At 46.4% G+C, this 14,362-nt stretch overlaps 2 protein-coding genes across 7 annotated transcripts in view; one reads left to right on the top strand and one right to left on the bottom strand.

The window, feature by feature from the left end:
• The window catches only part of LOC134936225 (tetraspanin-1-like), a 181,288-nt gene that overhangs the window by 11,475 nt on the left and 155,451 nt on the right, over window positions 1-14,362 (bottom strand). For all 4 annotated transcript variants that reach the window (XM_063931205.1, XM_063931206.1, XM_063931203.1 and 1 more), the window contains exon 7: window positions 6,052-6,135. In XM_063931205.1, the coding sequence (XP_063787275.1) occupies window positions 6,052-6,135 (84 nt within the window). The remainder of the gene's footprint in view (window positions 1-6,051; window positions 6,136-14,362) is intronic.
• DNASE2 (deoxyribonuclease 2, lysosomal) overlaps window positions 1-14,362 on the top strand; it is a 185,977-nt gene that overhangs the window by 26,499 nt on the left and 145,116 nt on the right. For 2 of the 3 annotated variants that reach the window (XM_063931198.1, XM_063931197.1), the window contains exon 3: window positions 10,319-10,445. The exons of the other annotated variant lie outside the window; for it this stretch is intronic. The gene's annotated coding sequence lies outside the window, so the exon portion shown is untranslated. The remainder of the gene's footprint in view (window positions 1-10,318; window positions 10,446-14,362) is intronic. 3 annotated transcript variants of the gene reach the window in all.

Raw genomic sequence — 14,362 nt, 5'->3', positions numbered from 1 at the left:
GGTTCCAGCTCGTTTGATCCTGTGGGGGTGCCCAATGATGCTCCTGACCCAAGTGGTTTGCCAACTCCGGCGGTGAGTATGAGAAACCACACTGACTCTTCCATGACTGACCCCTACCAGACTGACCCTAGTAGTCCCCACCTAGATCCCCCTGTAGAGTGTCCCAATTTAGGAGAGATTGAGGGCCACAGGCAGGAGTTTAGGGAGGCTCAACGCTCTGACCCATCCCCGAAAGGCATGAGGCGCCACTCTGGCAGCGGCCTTGACAGGGTTGGGGCAGGAAGTTTGCCCTGGCGGGAAGGGTTAAGGTACAGGGTAGACAGGAAAGTGGGAGGGGATAGACCAGATAGGGAATGTGTCCAACTGGTTCCCTCAGGGAACGTTCCTGCGCAACCGGTGTCAGTTGCCAGTGAAACCCCTTTGGACAGTAACCCGGAGACAGACCGTACCCTGAAGTGCCCGACACAGAGCTTACCGTGGTCTGGAATGTCGGATGACGCCCAGACCAACTGTAAGGCTGGTGCCATGCGTTGGCAGCCGGGGCACTCCAGCGTTTGTGTTGTCTCTGGGCCTCTGCCCATAGGAGAACCCTTGCAGCAAGTTGCTGTGGACATAGCAGGTCCCCTGCCTGTGCGCAGAAGATCGGGGAAGACACGCAGCCTCCCTGTAGTGGATGCCACACAGGATCCAGAGGCTGGTGGTCTGGCTGCCATCACTGTGACACAGGTAGCGGACGAGGAGGGAAGAGTAGGCCTAGGTGACAGGGTAGGTTTCCCGAGTCATAGGTCGACGGAGGAGGATTGGAGGGCAGGTCTGACGGTTAGGGCAGACAGTTGCCAGTTAGGTATGACGGAGGTGCAGTGCCTGGGGCACCATGTGGGAGGAGACAGGGGTAGGCCCAACCCAGAGGGGGTGGAGGCAACCAGGGGCTGTCCCCGACCCACATCACCCAGACCGGTACTGACCTTAGAACCTGTAAGGCCCTACGGACATGTTGTCATTGACTTTAGTCCTGTAGTGAACCCCTTGACAGAGATGGCTAGGAAGGGCATTCCCAAGTCAGTGGACTTTGCACCCGCTTGCGAGTTGGCATTCCAGTCATTGAAGAAGGCTCGGGTACCCGCTCCAGTGCTGATGGCGCACATTCTTGACCAGGACTGTGTGTTACGAACTATTGCGCCACTGCACGGACTGGGAGCAGTACCGAGCCAGAAAGAGCCATATGGGCAGGAGCACCCTGTGGCCTGTTTGAGCAGGAAACTGCTATGGTGGGAGGTGGGGTAAGCCACAATTGGGACACCTTGGGTGGCACTTGTTTGTAACCAGCCCCCCGCCGTGGTGACTTACCACCCACCTGTTAGGTGGCTGCAACCTACCTTGGGGAAATTTGACAGACTTTTGTGGTGGAGCCTTGAACTTGGACTTCAGGTGGACTATTTGAACATTGTGCACCCACGAAGAGAGGCCCACTACACTATGGATGAACTGTCTAGGCCAGAGCCTACACATCCCAGGTAGCGTCCCCTTCACCCCAACGGACTGCGGGACCAGGACCCAAATCGTTGGGACATGGGTCCCTGGTTGACCCGCTTGAATGGGGGGGGAGGAGTGTGGCCGGAGAGACCAACCAGCCACACGTGTAATGGCGGCTGCGGCACTGAAGGTGTTAACCCTCGTGCCCGGCGCCATATTAAGGGACAATGGGCGCTGGGCGTCACTGTTAAACGTACTTACGGCGCTGGGCGCGGACTGTTTAAAAGTTTGTTTAATGAGGTGTTTTAACATGTCATATGTAGTGCTCTATGCACAATTGCAGGAATGCATGTTTAACTGTATTTATTTTATATTCAAGATGAGGTCATCTGTATATTTAAAGAGGAAAATGCACTTACTCTTATAGATGTCTGAATAATCATCTCCTGTCAGTAGGAAGTGGCATGCTAATGGCCCTGTCTTATCAGAGAGGTGTGAAGGACAATACCTTTTGATGTGTAAGTTCCTTAGAGAGAGATGCTAATCACTGGGTCTATGGGCTTGGAACTTGTTTCATGTACCTGATTTAATTGACATACGAACGACCGATGCAGGAAGGAAGACTGTTTGTTTGTATTGTAGCCTTCCTGTTGTAATCTCAAACACTGGGTTTGCCTGGAGATGTGAATGAGACAGAAACATTGTATTTTGAAGCTATGTGATAAATTTATCAATAGTGAATGTTAATCTGATACCAAACGTTGTCTGGGTGACAGGAAGGAGGATATTGTTTTATTGCACTTATATCCTTGTAAAATGTAATTTATTGGTATTTTGTAAAATAACCTGATTGGTTGGAGAAGACAGGGAGGGCTTACCCCCCTGTGGTACTGTGTGGAAAACTGACATAAAAAGGAGACCTGCGTGCCTCCAGAGTTGTGTATTATTCCATCTTATTCTGCTGAAAACATCTGATTGTATGCTGTTACCCCTAGCAATAGGGAGGAGCCTTTTTAAAGGTTATTGAGCAATAAACATCTTTGCCTCAAGAAGACTGCTTCATCTTGTGACCAACAGGGTTAGGCCAAACCTAGCCCCGTCCTCCGGCTGTCCAGGGAAGTACCTAGCGTCTCCAAGCTCCGCCTTCCGCCAGCTACCGGTAGAGGCCTAGCAAGTGGCTAGTGGGAATTCGTCAGCACCACACAGCTGTGGTAAGGCAGTGCGTCGGCACATACAGAGCAGAACCGTGGTTCCAAACGCCACGGCAGGTTAGGAGTTTGGTGGTGGCAGCGAGAACCCGCCCACAGCGCAGTGGGTGGAGTCAGTAACAGGCGGTTACTGACGGTAAGCGGGAATCCCCTATGTGGTCAGGCCTCGTGCGGCTTGACCTTCCATTCTGTGCGCAGCCAACGGGACGCGAAAGCGGCGAGTGCTTTCGTACGGTACCGTTCTGTCACAATGGGTCTAACCGAACCGTCTGGTTTCGGGATTATAACATGGTCGAATAATAACACCCTCTTGTTGAAGGAGGGGACCCTTGACCACCACCTGTTGAAGATACAATTTACGAATTGCAGTTAACACTGGCTCCCTCTCTTGGGGGGAAGCCCGCCGGGCCCTCGGTGAGGGGGCATCTTCTCACAGTCCAGCCTGTATCCCTGCGATACAATTTCTATTGCCCAGGGATCTAACAGGGAGTGAACCCACTTGTGGCTGAACTTACGAAGGCGTGTCCCCAACGGGCCTAGCTCCGCCTGTGGAGCCCCAGCGACATGCGGTGGATTTTTGTAGAGGCCGGGGAGGACTTCTGTTCCTGGGGACTAGCTGTGTTGTACAGCTTCTTTCCTCTGCCCCTGGCTCTGACAAGAAAGGACGCACCTCGGACTTTCTTGTTTCTTTATTCGAAAAGCTGCATTTAATAATGTCGTGCTTTCCTAGGCTGTGCAGGAATATAAGGCAAAATATCAGAATTACCAGCTATAGCTGTGGAGACCAGGCCCGAGAACCTTTCTCCACACAATCCTCAGCCTTCCATATGCCTCTTAAGTCGGCATCATCTGTCCAATGTATATTCTACAGGACACGTCAAGCAGAAATCGACATAGCTTTTGTCTCTAGGACCCAGTATACTCATGTCCCTTTGGGCATGCTTTATAATTATATATCTATCACTTAAGACAGCATCTTAAAATATTTATATGCATACTAGGGTCTCAATCTCTGCTGATAAGGTACCTGTCCACGCTGCCACAGCGCTATAAACCCATGCCGACACAATCGCCGGTCTGGGTAGTATACTAGAATGTGCACACTATCTGCAGGATCCCTGAGAATAGCTAGTGCAAACAGGACACCCAAGGGGAAGATTCTCAACATATCCTGGCCCTAGTGGGGAAAGGATACAGCCTGAGAATTCTCTTGTGGGAAGCTGCCGTCTCTTGTCTGGAGATTCCCGCTCTTTTTCCTCATGAGAGGAGGGAAATTTACCTCAGCATTCTTCCCCTTAACATGTGTACTCTCGTGTCAGGGACAGATGAGTCATCAGTGATATGCAAATCATCTTTTATTCCAATAATCATATATTGAATATCTTTTAGCCCTCTTGGCTGTAACTTTGCATTATCGTAGTCGACAGTGGAGTTAAACTCTGTGTCGATACTTTGTTATTTTGGATAGTGAACATAGAGAGACTCTGAAGGACTCTGTGACATAGGGACAGACCAGGGGAGATTTCCTTTCTGTTCCCTAACCTTTTGTGCAATAATTTTACCTCAGCACTTACACATATCCAAACAGGTGTCGGCGTTGTCGACGGAGACACCCTCCCACACACATATCCGCTCTATCACCTCCTTAGAGGAGCCTTTTACCTCAGACATGTCGACACATGCGTACCGACACACCACACACACAGGGGATGCTCTATTTGAAGACAGTTCCCCCACCAGGCCCTTTGGAGAGACAGAGAGAGAGTATGCCAGCACACACCACAGCGCTATATAATACAGGGATGTACACTATACTGAGTGATTTTTCCCCTATATCAGCTTATATACACAGTTTTGCGCCTAAATTTATGTGCCCCCCCCCTCTCTTTTTTACCCTTTGTGTACCAGGATACTGCAGGGGAGAGCCTGGGGAGCTTCCTTCCAGCTGAGCTGTGAAGAGAAAATGGCGCTGGTGTGCTGAGGAAGAAGGCCCGGCCCCCTCAGCGGCGGCTTCTGTCCTTTTATGTACTTTAATGGCGGGGGTTAATGCACATATACAGTTTATCAGACTGTATTATGTGCTTTTCGCCAAGTAAGGTAATCTAATTGCTGCCCAGGGTGCCCCCCCCCCAGCGCCCTGCACCCATCAGTGACCGGAGTGTGTGGTGTGCTGAGGGAGCAATGGCGCACAGCTGCAGTGCTGTGCGCTACCTTAATGAAGACCGGAGTCTTCAGCCGCCGATTTTCAACTTCTCTTCGTTCTTCTGGCTCTGCAAGGGGGACGGCGGCGCGGCTCCGGGACCGGATGACCGAGGACTGGGCCTGTGTTCGATCCCTCTGGAGCTAATGGTGTCCAGTAGCCTTAGAAGCCCAAGCTAGCTGCAAGCAGGTAGGTTCGCTTCTCTCCCCTCAGTCCCACGTAGCAGTGAGTCTGTTGCCAGCAGATCTCACTGAAAATAAAAAAACCTAACAAATACTTTCTTTTCTAGGAAGCTCAGGAGAGCCCCTAGGGTGCATCCAGCTCTGGCCGGGCACAGATACTAACTGAGGTCTGGAGGAGGGGCATAGAGGGAGGAGCCAGTGCACACCAGATATAGTACCTAATCTTTCTTTTAAGAGTGCCTAGTCTCCTGCGGAGCCCGTCTATATCCCATGGTCCTTACGGAGTACCCAACATCCACTAGGACGTCAGAGAAAAATAATTTGATGGTGAGTGAGTTGCGAACGGATGTGCAGCTGACCAGCACTTGCAAAGCTTTTCACCCGGCGTACGCAGACTTGCACGGGCGGATTTTCACTCTGTCTGGGCGGCAACTATCCGGTCACAAACCCCTGAAAATTCTAAGAGGAGCGATCAGGTCTGAATTAGGCCCTAAGTTTCTGCCTCTGCACCCACATGGGTGACTTTGTAGCTGTCGGAGGCATCTCCTGGGCATGTAGAGTAGGCATGCAGCTTTATCTGTGCTGACTGGACCGCCTAGGCGTTTTATACCACACGTTGGTCTTGATTCTGAGGTGAGAGTAAAGCAAAAAAGATCAGTAACTGCATTCAGCAAAACTATGCTGCACTGCATGTGAGGTAGATGTAATGTGCTGAGAGAATTAGATGTGAAAGGGGCGTGTTCTAACCAGGGGCCCACGTGCAGTCTCTGTGTGTGCCTCGTTCTCTCTGCGGCGCCGTAGTCTTTGCGCATGCACAGGTCTCCGAAAACATGGTGCCTGCCATGTTCCCAGTGATTCTCCTGTAGCAGCAGCAGTGCCGACATGGTAAGTGATTAAACATGGGTGCAGGGTGTGCAGTGTGGGCCCCCCTGGAACCACTTAACCCATTTTATACAGTAGAATGACATGGAATATCTCAAATATTTACCTCAAATGCAGTGATGGCACCTGCAGCTATCCCTATAGTCATACTGTTCTTCTTCACCGCATGTACTATTGCCATAAAACAGCCCTGCATGTCAAAAGTAATCAGAATGAATTGATATACAATTTTCTATTTGTGTTATGCTTGAGGCAGGATACAAGGAAATGCTTGGACATTTCCATATTAGGCTTCTCTGAGTTTTATATTACTTGAGAGGGTATTCAGTGGCTTCTGTGCACGTGGCACTCCCTGTAGTTTAATTTACAGAATCTCTAAACTGAAGGTAGATGAGCGGGAGTCCCTTATACATGGACTCAATGGGAGCCGTCACTAGAAATGTACTTTAATCTCAAGGTTGTGTCTCCAGAAAGCAGAGAACATCGTCTCTAAGGGTTGTGTCATATGGGTGCTGTTCAATGTAAAAAAAATGATCAGCCATCATTTTTATCACAGCTGGAATATAGATTTTCCATCTCAGTGTGATAAAAACACTGGGGCAGATGTATTAACCTGGGGAAGGCATAAGGAAGTGATAAACCAGTGATAAATGCAAGGTGATAAATGCACCAGCCAATCAGCTCCAATATGTAAACTAACAGTTAGGAGCTGATTGGCTGGTGCAATTATCACTTTGCATTTATCACTGGTTTATCACTTCCTTATGTCTTCTCCAGGTTAATACATCTGCCCCACTGTGAGAAAAGGGATGCAGTTGTCAAGGCGATACCTTCCTCCTGATCCTACCCTAGCAGGAAGGATCATTTGTTTCCATATGATCTCCTATGCCAATATCACACAATATGCCCCCCCCCCCCCCAATAAATGTCCATACCCTCATACCCTTTTTGCAGTTACAATAATATACATGAGGCACGCTGTGCCAGTAAAAGACATCAATTGAAACAATAAGTTATATTTCCCATTTTCTGTGTGGGGGAAGGTGCATCAAGCCACAACACTACAAAGTCATGAGCTCTTCAGAAGCTGGGAAAGTACTGTCTGGAAACACCAAGTTCCTGTATTTTTATCTGCTATGTCATATTGGAGGAAGGAGACATACACAATTTATTAAACAACAGAGTCACCAATGGGTACACAGGCCCTTTGGAGAAACAGTACAGACAATAGTCCTCAATGAATTAGGTTTATCTGTGTTCCTTATTTTCTTAAGCAGTATTTGATTTACTGAAGGTTTTCTCGTCTATGTGAATAAATACTGTGTTACAGTTTCTTTTCCATCCCATTTATATGTATTGGGGAGTCTGAAGGGCTGTGGTATAATAGATAGAGGTAGATTCAAATGTTTGAAAAGTCGGTTGGGTGTCTGTTTTTTCCTGTCTATTAGATAGGAAAAAACAGACTCCCAACTGACTTTTCAAACATTTGAATCTCCCCCATAGTGTCTAGTTAGACAGTCAATAGATAGACACCATATGTTAGACATTAGGTTGACAGGGTCAAAAGGTCGACAGGGTCAAAAAGTCGACATGAAAAAGGTAGACAGTACAAAAGGTTGACAGGGTCAAAAGGTCAACATGGTCAAAAGGTCATCATGAAAATGGTCGACATAAAAAATGTAGACACCAGGGGGTATATTTACTAATATTCGTGTTTTAGCCGTTTTTAAGGGTGTTTGAACTCGAATGGTATCGGGTGCATTTTACTGCAACTTTTTGAATACTGATACGGTCAGTTACTAAGCTGCCGAGTTTTGCACATTCGTTTTTTCCGATGTCGATGTGATTCGTAATGTCAGGAAGTTTTACGGGAGTGACGAGTAAAATACTGCCTGACAAAACACAAGGAATCCCGGCCCGATCTGTGAGATCCGTGCAGGGCCTCATTGTGCACCTTTTAAAAAAAAATTAAAGTGTTAAAAATCAAGAAAAAAATTGCGTGGGGTCCCCCCTCCTAAGCACAACCAGCCTCGGGCTCTTTGAGCCGGTCCTGGTTGACAAAATATGGGGGGAAAAATGACAGGGGTTCCCCCATATTTCATCAACCAGCACCGGGCTCTGCGCCTGGTCCTGGTTCAAAAAATACGGGGGACAAAAAGCGTAGGGGTCCCCCGTATTTCTTAAACCAGCACCGGGCTCCACTAGCCAGGTACATAATGCCACAGCCGGGGGACACTTTTATTGTGGTCCCGGCGGCCCTGGCATTACATACCCAACTAGTCACCCCTGGCCGGGGTACCCTGGAGGAGTGGGAACCCCTTAAATCAAGGGGTCCCCCCCCTCCAGCCACCCAAGGGCCAGGGGTGAAGACCGAGGCTGTCCCCCCCATCCAAGGGCAGCGGATGGGGGGCTGATAGCCTTGTGTAAAAAATGAGAATATTGTTTTTAGTAGCAGTACTACAAGTCCCAGCAAGCCCGCTGGTACCTGTAGTACTACTACTAAAAAAATACCCCCAAAAAAACAGGACACACACACCGTGACAGTATAAGTTTATTACATACATGCACACCTCCAAACATACATACTTACCTATGTTCACACGAGGCTCTGTCCTCTTCTCCATTTAGAATCCTCGGGGTACCTGTGAAAAAAATTAAACTCACATAATCCAGTGTTGCTTGTCTTCTTTGTATAATCCACGTACTTGGCAAAACAAAAAAACGGAAACCCGACCACGCACTGAAAGGGGTCCCATGTTTACACATGGGACCCCTTTCCCCGACTGCCAGGACCCCCCCTGACTCCTGTCAAAGAGGGTCCCTTCAGCCAATCAGGGAGCGCCACGTCGTGGCACTCTCCTGATTGGCTGTGTGCTCCTGTAGTGTCTGTGAGGCTGCACACTGCAGAGATACAATGTTGCGCCTATGCGCTCCATTGTATCCAATGGTGGGAACTTTGCGGTCAGCGGTTGACCGAAAGTAACCTCACCGCTGACCGCAAAGTTCCCACCATTGGATACAATGGAGCGCATAGGCGCAACATTGTATCTCTGCCGTGTGCAGCCTGACAGACACTACAGGAGCACACAGCCAATCAGGAGAGTGCCACGACGTGGCGCTCCCTGATTGGCTGAAGGGACCCTCTTTGACAGGAGTCAGGGGGGGTCCTGGCAGTCGGGGAAAGGGGTCCCATGTGTAAACATGGGACCCCTTTCAGTGCGTGGTCGGGTTTTCGTTTTTTTGTTTTGCCAAGTACGTGGATTATACAAAGAACAGAAGGTACACTGGATAATGTGAGTATAATTTTTTTCACAGGTACCCCTAGGATTCTACATGGAGAAGAGGACCGAGCCTCGTGTGAACATAGGTAAGTATGTATGTTTGGAGGTGTGCATATATGTAATAAACTTATACTGTCACGGAGTGTGTGTCCTGTTTTTTTGGGGGTATTTTTTTAGTAGTAGTACTACAGGTACCAGCGGGCCCGGTTTTCCACCGCATGCTGGTACTTGTGGTTCTCCAAGTACCAGCTTGAGGGGGAGGCTTGTTGGGATTTGTAGTACTGCTACTAAAAACAATATTCACATTTTTTCACAAGGCTATCAGCCCCCCATCCGCCGCCCTTGGATGGGGGGGACAGCCTCGGGCTTCACCCCTGGCCCTTGGGTGGCTGGAGGGGGGGACCCCTTGATTTAAGGGGTTCCCACTCCTCCAGGGTACCGCGGCCAGGGGTTACTAGTTGGGTATGTAATGCCAGGGCCCAGTATAAAAGTGTACCCCGGCTGTGGCATTATGTACCTGGCTAGTGGAGCCCGGTGCTGGTTTAAAAAATACGTGGGACCCCTACGCTTTTTGTCCCTTGTATTTTTGGAACCAGGACCAGGCGCAGAGCCCGGTGTTGGTTTATGAAATATTGGGGAACCCCTGTCATTTCCCCCCCCATATTTTGTCAACCAGGACCGGCTCAAAGAGCCCGAGGCTGGTTTTGCTTAGGGGGGGGGGACCCCACGCATTTTTTTTTTAGATTTGTAACAATGTTATTTTTTTTTACGAAAGGTGCACAATGAAGCCCTGCACGGATCTCACAGATCCGGCCGAGATTCACTGTGTTAATGTCGGCAGTGTTTTACTATTCACTCCCGTAAAACACTGCCAAAAAATACGAATGACATCGACATCGGAAAACACGAAAATGCAGAATACGACAGCTTAGTAAATTAGTCGTAATAAATTCAAAAAGTTGCAAATTTACACTTGCGATATCATTCGTGTTTGAACTTTAACCTCATTCTGAAAAATACGAATTTTAGTAAATATACCCCATGGTGTCTATCTATTGGCTGTCTAACTAGACACTGTCTATCTATCAACAGGATAACGTCTGAAGAATGCAGATACCAGAGGTGGAAGGAGGGAGGATTAAGACCAGTATCTAATAAGGCACAGCCTTCTCCTTTTCACATCATTTTGTCTACTAAATTCAGTAGATCACTGATTCTGGTAAGAGTTCTCCCAATATTATACGCAGTTTTAATACATGTCTGGACATAACAATATTACACTGTTATATTTTATGTCTTTTTGGGTGCATACCTATTGAATGGGTGTGGTATGGAAAGTCAACCACACTTAGGTCGACAGTGTCTAGGTCGACCAGTATTGGTCGACAGGGATTCTAGGATGACAGGGTTCCTAGGTCGACAGGTCAAAAAGTCGACATGAGTTTTTAACTTTTTTTTGTGTAGTTTTCTCTGTACAGTGACCGGGAACCCCAATTAGTGCTCGCTTCACTCGCCATGCTTCGGGCAAGGTGCCTCGCTCTGCTACCGCTGCGCTTGGCACAGCTTACTATTCCCAATCGTAGTCCATGTGGATCATTAAGTATGAAAAAGTCCAAAAAATGAATTAAAAAAAACAACAACTCATGTCGAACTTTTGAAATGTCGACCTAGAACATGTCGACCTAGAGACCCTGTTGACCTAGAAACCCCATTGACCTAGTTACTGTCGACCAATAGTGGTCGACCTAGACATTAGAAACATAGAAACATAGAATTTGACGGCAGATAAGAACCACTTGGCCCATCTAGTCTGCCCCTTTTTTATTTTATCCTTTAGGCAATCTCAACCCTTTTTTAACCTTAATTCTTTGTAAGGATATTCATATGCCTGTCCCAAGCATGTTTAAATTGCCCTACAGTCTTAGCCTCTACCACCTCTGATGGGAGGCTATTCCACTTATCCACTACCCTTTCTGTGAAGTAATTTTTCCTTAAATTTCCCCTGAACCTCCCCTCCTCCAGTCTCAATGTATGCCCTCGAGTTCTAATACTTCTTTTCCTTTGAAGAATGTTTCCCTCCTGAACTTTGTTAAGACCCTTGATATATTTGAAAGTTTCTATCATGTCCCCCCTTTCCCTTCTCTCCTCCAAACTATACATGTTAAGATCTTTTAGCCTTTCCGGGTAAGTTTTGTGATGTAGGCCATGCACCATTTTAGTTGCCCTTCTTTGTACACTCTCTAATGTATTTATATCCTTCTGGAGATAGGGTCTCCAGAACTGGACACAGTATTCCAGATGGGGCCGTACCAATGACCTAAACAGTGGCATTATCACTTCTATTTTCCTGCTACTGATTCCTCTCCCTATGCAACCAAGTATCTGGCTTGCCTTTCTCATTGCTTTGTTGCATTGCTTTCCTGCCTTCAAGTCACTTGAAATAATGACTCCTAAATCTCTTTCCTCCTCAGTAGTTTCCATTATAGTACCCTTGATACTATACTTAGCCTTTGGGTTTTTGAGACCCAAGTGCATGATTTTGCATTTTTTAGCATTAAACTGTAGTTGCCACGTTCTTGACCATTTCTCAAGCCTACCTAGGTCATTAATCATTTGTTTGACCCCTCCCGGTGTGTCTACCCTGTTGCATATCTTTGTAACATCTGCAAAAAGGCATATCTTCCCTTCAATACCATCTGCAATGTCACCAACAAAGATATTAAAGAGAACTGGACCAAGTACAGATCCCTGAGGTACTCCACTGGTAACATTTCCCTCCATAGATTGCACTCCATTAACTACGACTGTCTGTTTCCTATCCTGCAACCAGGTTCTTATCCATTTAACTGATTTATAATCCACCCCCAGGCTTTCAAGTTTATTTAGCAGTCTGCGATGTGGGACAGTGTCAAATGCCTTACTAAAGTCTAGATATGCTACATCTACAGCTCCCCCTTGATCTATTATTTTCATCACAGAGTCAAAAAAGTCAATAAGATTTGTTTGGCATGATCTCCAACCAGTAAATCCATGCTGTTTTGGATCCTGTAAGTTGTTTGATTTAAGATATTCCACTACTCTTTCTTTTAATAGTTTTTCCATTACTTTCCCTACTACTGATGTAAGGCTTACTGGTCAGTAGTTACTTGCTTCTTCCTTGCTTCCACTTTTGTGCAGTGGAACTACATTTGCTCTTTTCCAGTCCTCTGGAATAGCACCTGTATTTAGTGACTGGTTAAATAATTCTGTTAAAGGTGTAACCAGCACATCTTTTAGCTCTTTGAGTATCCTTGGGTGTATCCCATCTGGTCCCATTGATTTATCCACTTTTAGTTTTGAAAGTTCTGTTAGGACCTTCTGCTCTGTAAATGTATTTTCATCTACCTTATTTTTATGAATGTCCTTGCAACTTAACTGTGGCCCCATCCCTTCTTCTGTAGTAAATACTGAGCAAAAATAATTATTTAGGTGATCTGCTATTGCCTTGTCTCTCTCCACCAAATGCTCACTCTCTGTCTTAAGTCTTATTATTCCTCCATTTGATTTTCTCCTTTCACTTATATACTTAAAAAAAAGTTTTGCCCCCTTTATCTACTGACTGGGCCATTTTCTCCTCAGCTTCTGCCTTTGCACGTCTGATCACTTTCTTAGCATCTTTCCGTCTTTCCAGATACACCTCTTTGTCGTTATTATTTTGAGTCTGTTTGTATTTCCTAAAAGCCATCTTTTTTGCTTTCACACTAGTTGATACTTCTTTTGTGAACCACACTGGCTTTCTTTTCTTGGTGCTTTTCTTAACCATTTTGATACAAAGGTCTGTTGCACTTAGTATTGCACTTTTCAGTTTTTTCCACCTCTCCTGCACTCCTTCCAAGTTCCTCCAGTCTGCCAATGAATCACTTAAACATCTCCCCATTTTTGCAAAGTCAGCATTTCTAAAATCCAACACCTTTGTTTTTGTGTGACAGGAGTTGGATCCTGTCTTTATACTAAACCATACTGCTTGATGATCACTGGATCCCAGGTGCTCACCCACATATATATCAGATATCCTATCACCATTTGTAAGAATTAGATCTAATATTGAGTCTTTGCGAGTGGGCTCCCTCACCAATTGCTTGAGAGATGCTCCCTGTAAGGAATGTAGAAATTTGCCACTTGTAGCTGAACTTGCAAAAGACCCCTCCCAATTTACATCAGGTAAATTAAAGTCTCCCATGATTATGACTTCTCCCTTTAAAGCCATTTTAGAGATGTCCAGCAATAGGTTCCTGTCCAAATCCTGCCCTTGGCATGGTGGTCTATAGATCACCCCAATGCGAATAATGTCCTTCTTCCCAGTTTCTATGGTGACCCAAAGGGCCTCAGTTTTGGCTTCAATATTTTGTATTAAAGTAGCATTTATGCTTTTTTTCACATACATTGCTAACCCTCCTCCTATTCTTCCTATTCTATCCTTCCTAAATAAATTGTATCCTGGTATAGCTAAGTCCCAGTCATGATTCTCATTGCACCAAGACTCTGTAATTGCCACAAAATCCAGGTTATCCCTTGTCGTTATCGCAATTAGCTCTGGAATTTTGTCTCCTAAGCTCCTAGCATTTGCAGACATAGCTTTAAGAATTTTGTCTGTGCATTTGTTATTAGTAGCCATGTCCAGAGCGTACAAAATAAATGTTTGAAGTTGAAATTACCTGTTTGGGGATGTTGCTCAGTATTGTCACCCTAAGTGTGGTCAACCTAGACACCGGATACCCTATTGAATAATATTGCTTAAGAAGAATAAGGAACACAGACAAACTGCATCTATTGAGGACTGTTGTCCTGATTGGTTCTCCAAAGTGATGTGCGGTGGGGTGAGGCGGGTGAGGCAGTGCCTTTCCTATCATACTAACGTATACACCAGAGTTTTGACTCATAAAGTACATGAAAAATACAAAGAATATATTAGAAATATCTTTCTTGTATTGTTCTAATAATTTTTATAGTCAAAACTCTGGAGTAAAAAGTCTATGGCAGGTGAGGCAGTGCCTCCCCTGCCTATCTTTTCTGCACATCTCTGATCAAAGGGGGTCATTCCGACCCGTTCGCACGCTGCTGTTTGTCGCAGCGGTGCGAACGGGTCGGGCCTGCGCA

Source organism: Pseudophryne corroboree, chromosome 6 (assembly GCF_028390025.1).
Source record: "Pseudophryne corroboree isolate aPseCor3 chromosome 6, aPseCor3.hap2, whole genome shotgun sequence".
Classification (NCBI taxonomy): domain Eukaryota; kingdom Metazoa; phylum Chordata; class Amphibia; order Anura; family Myobatrachidae; genus Pseudophryne; species Pseudophryne corroboree.
The sequence above is the reverse complement of the archived record's forward strand: the minus strand, read 5'-3'. Positions and strand labels throughout refer to the sequence as shown.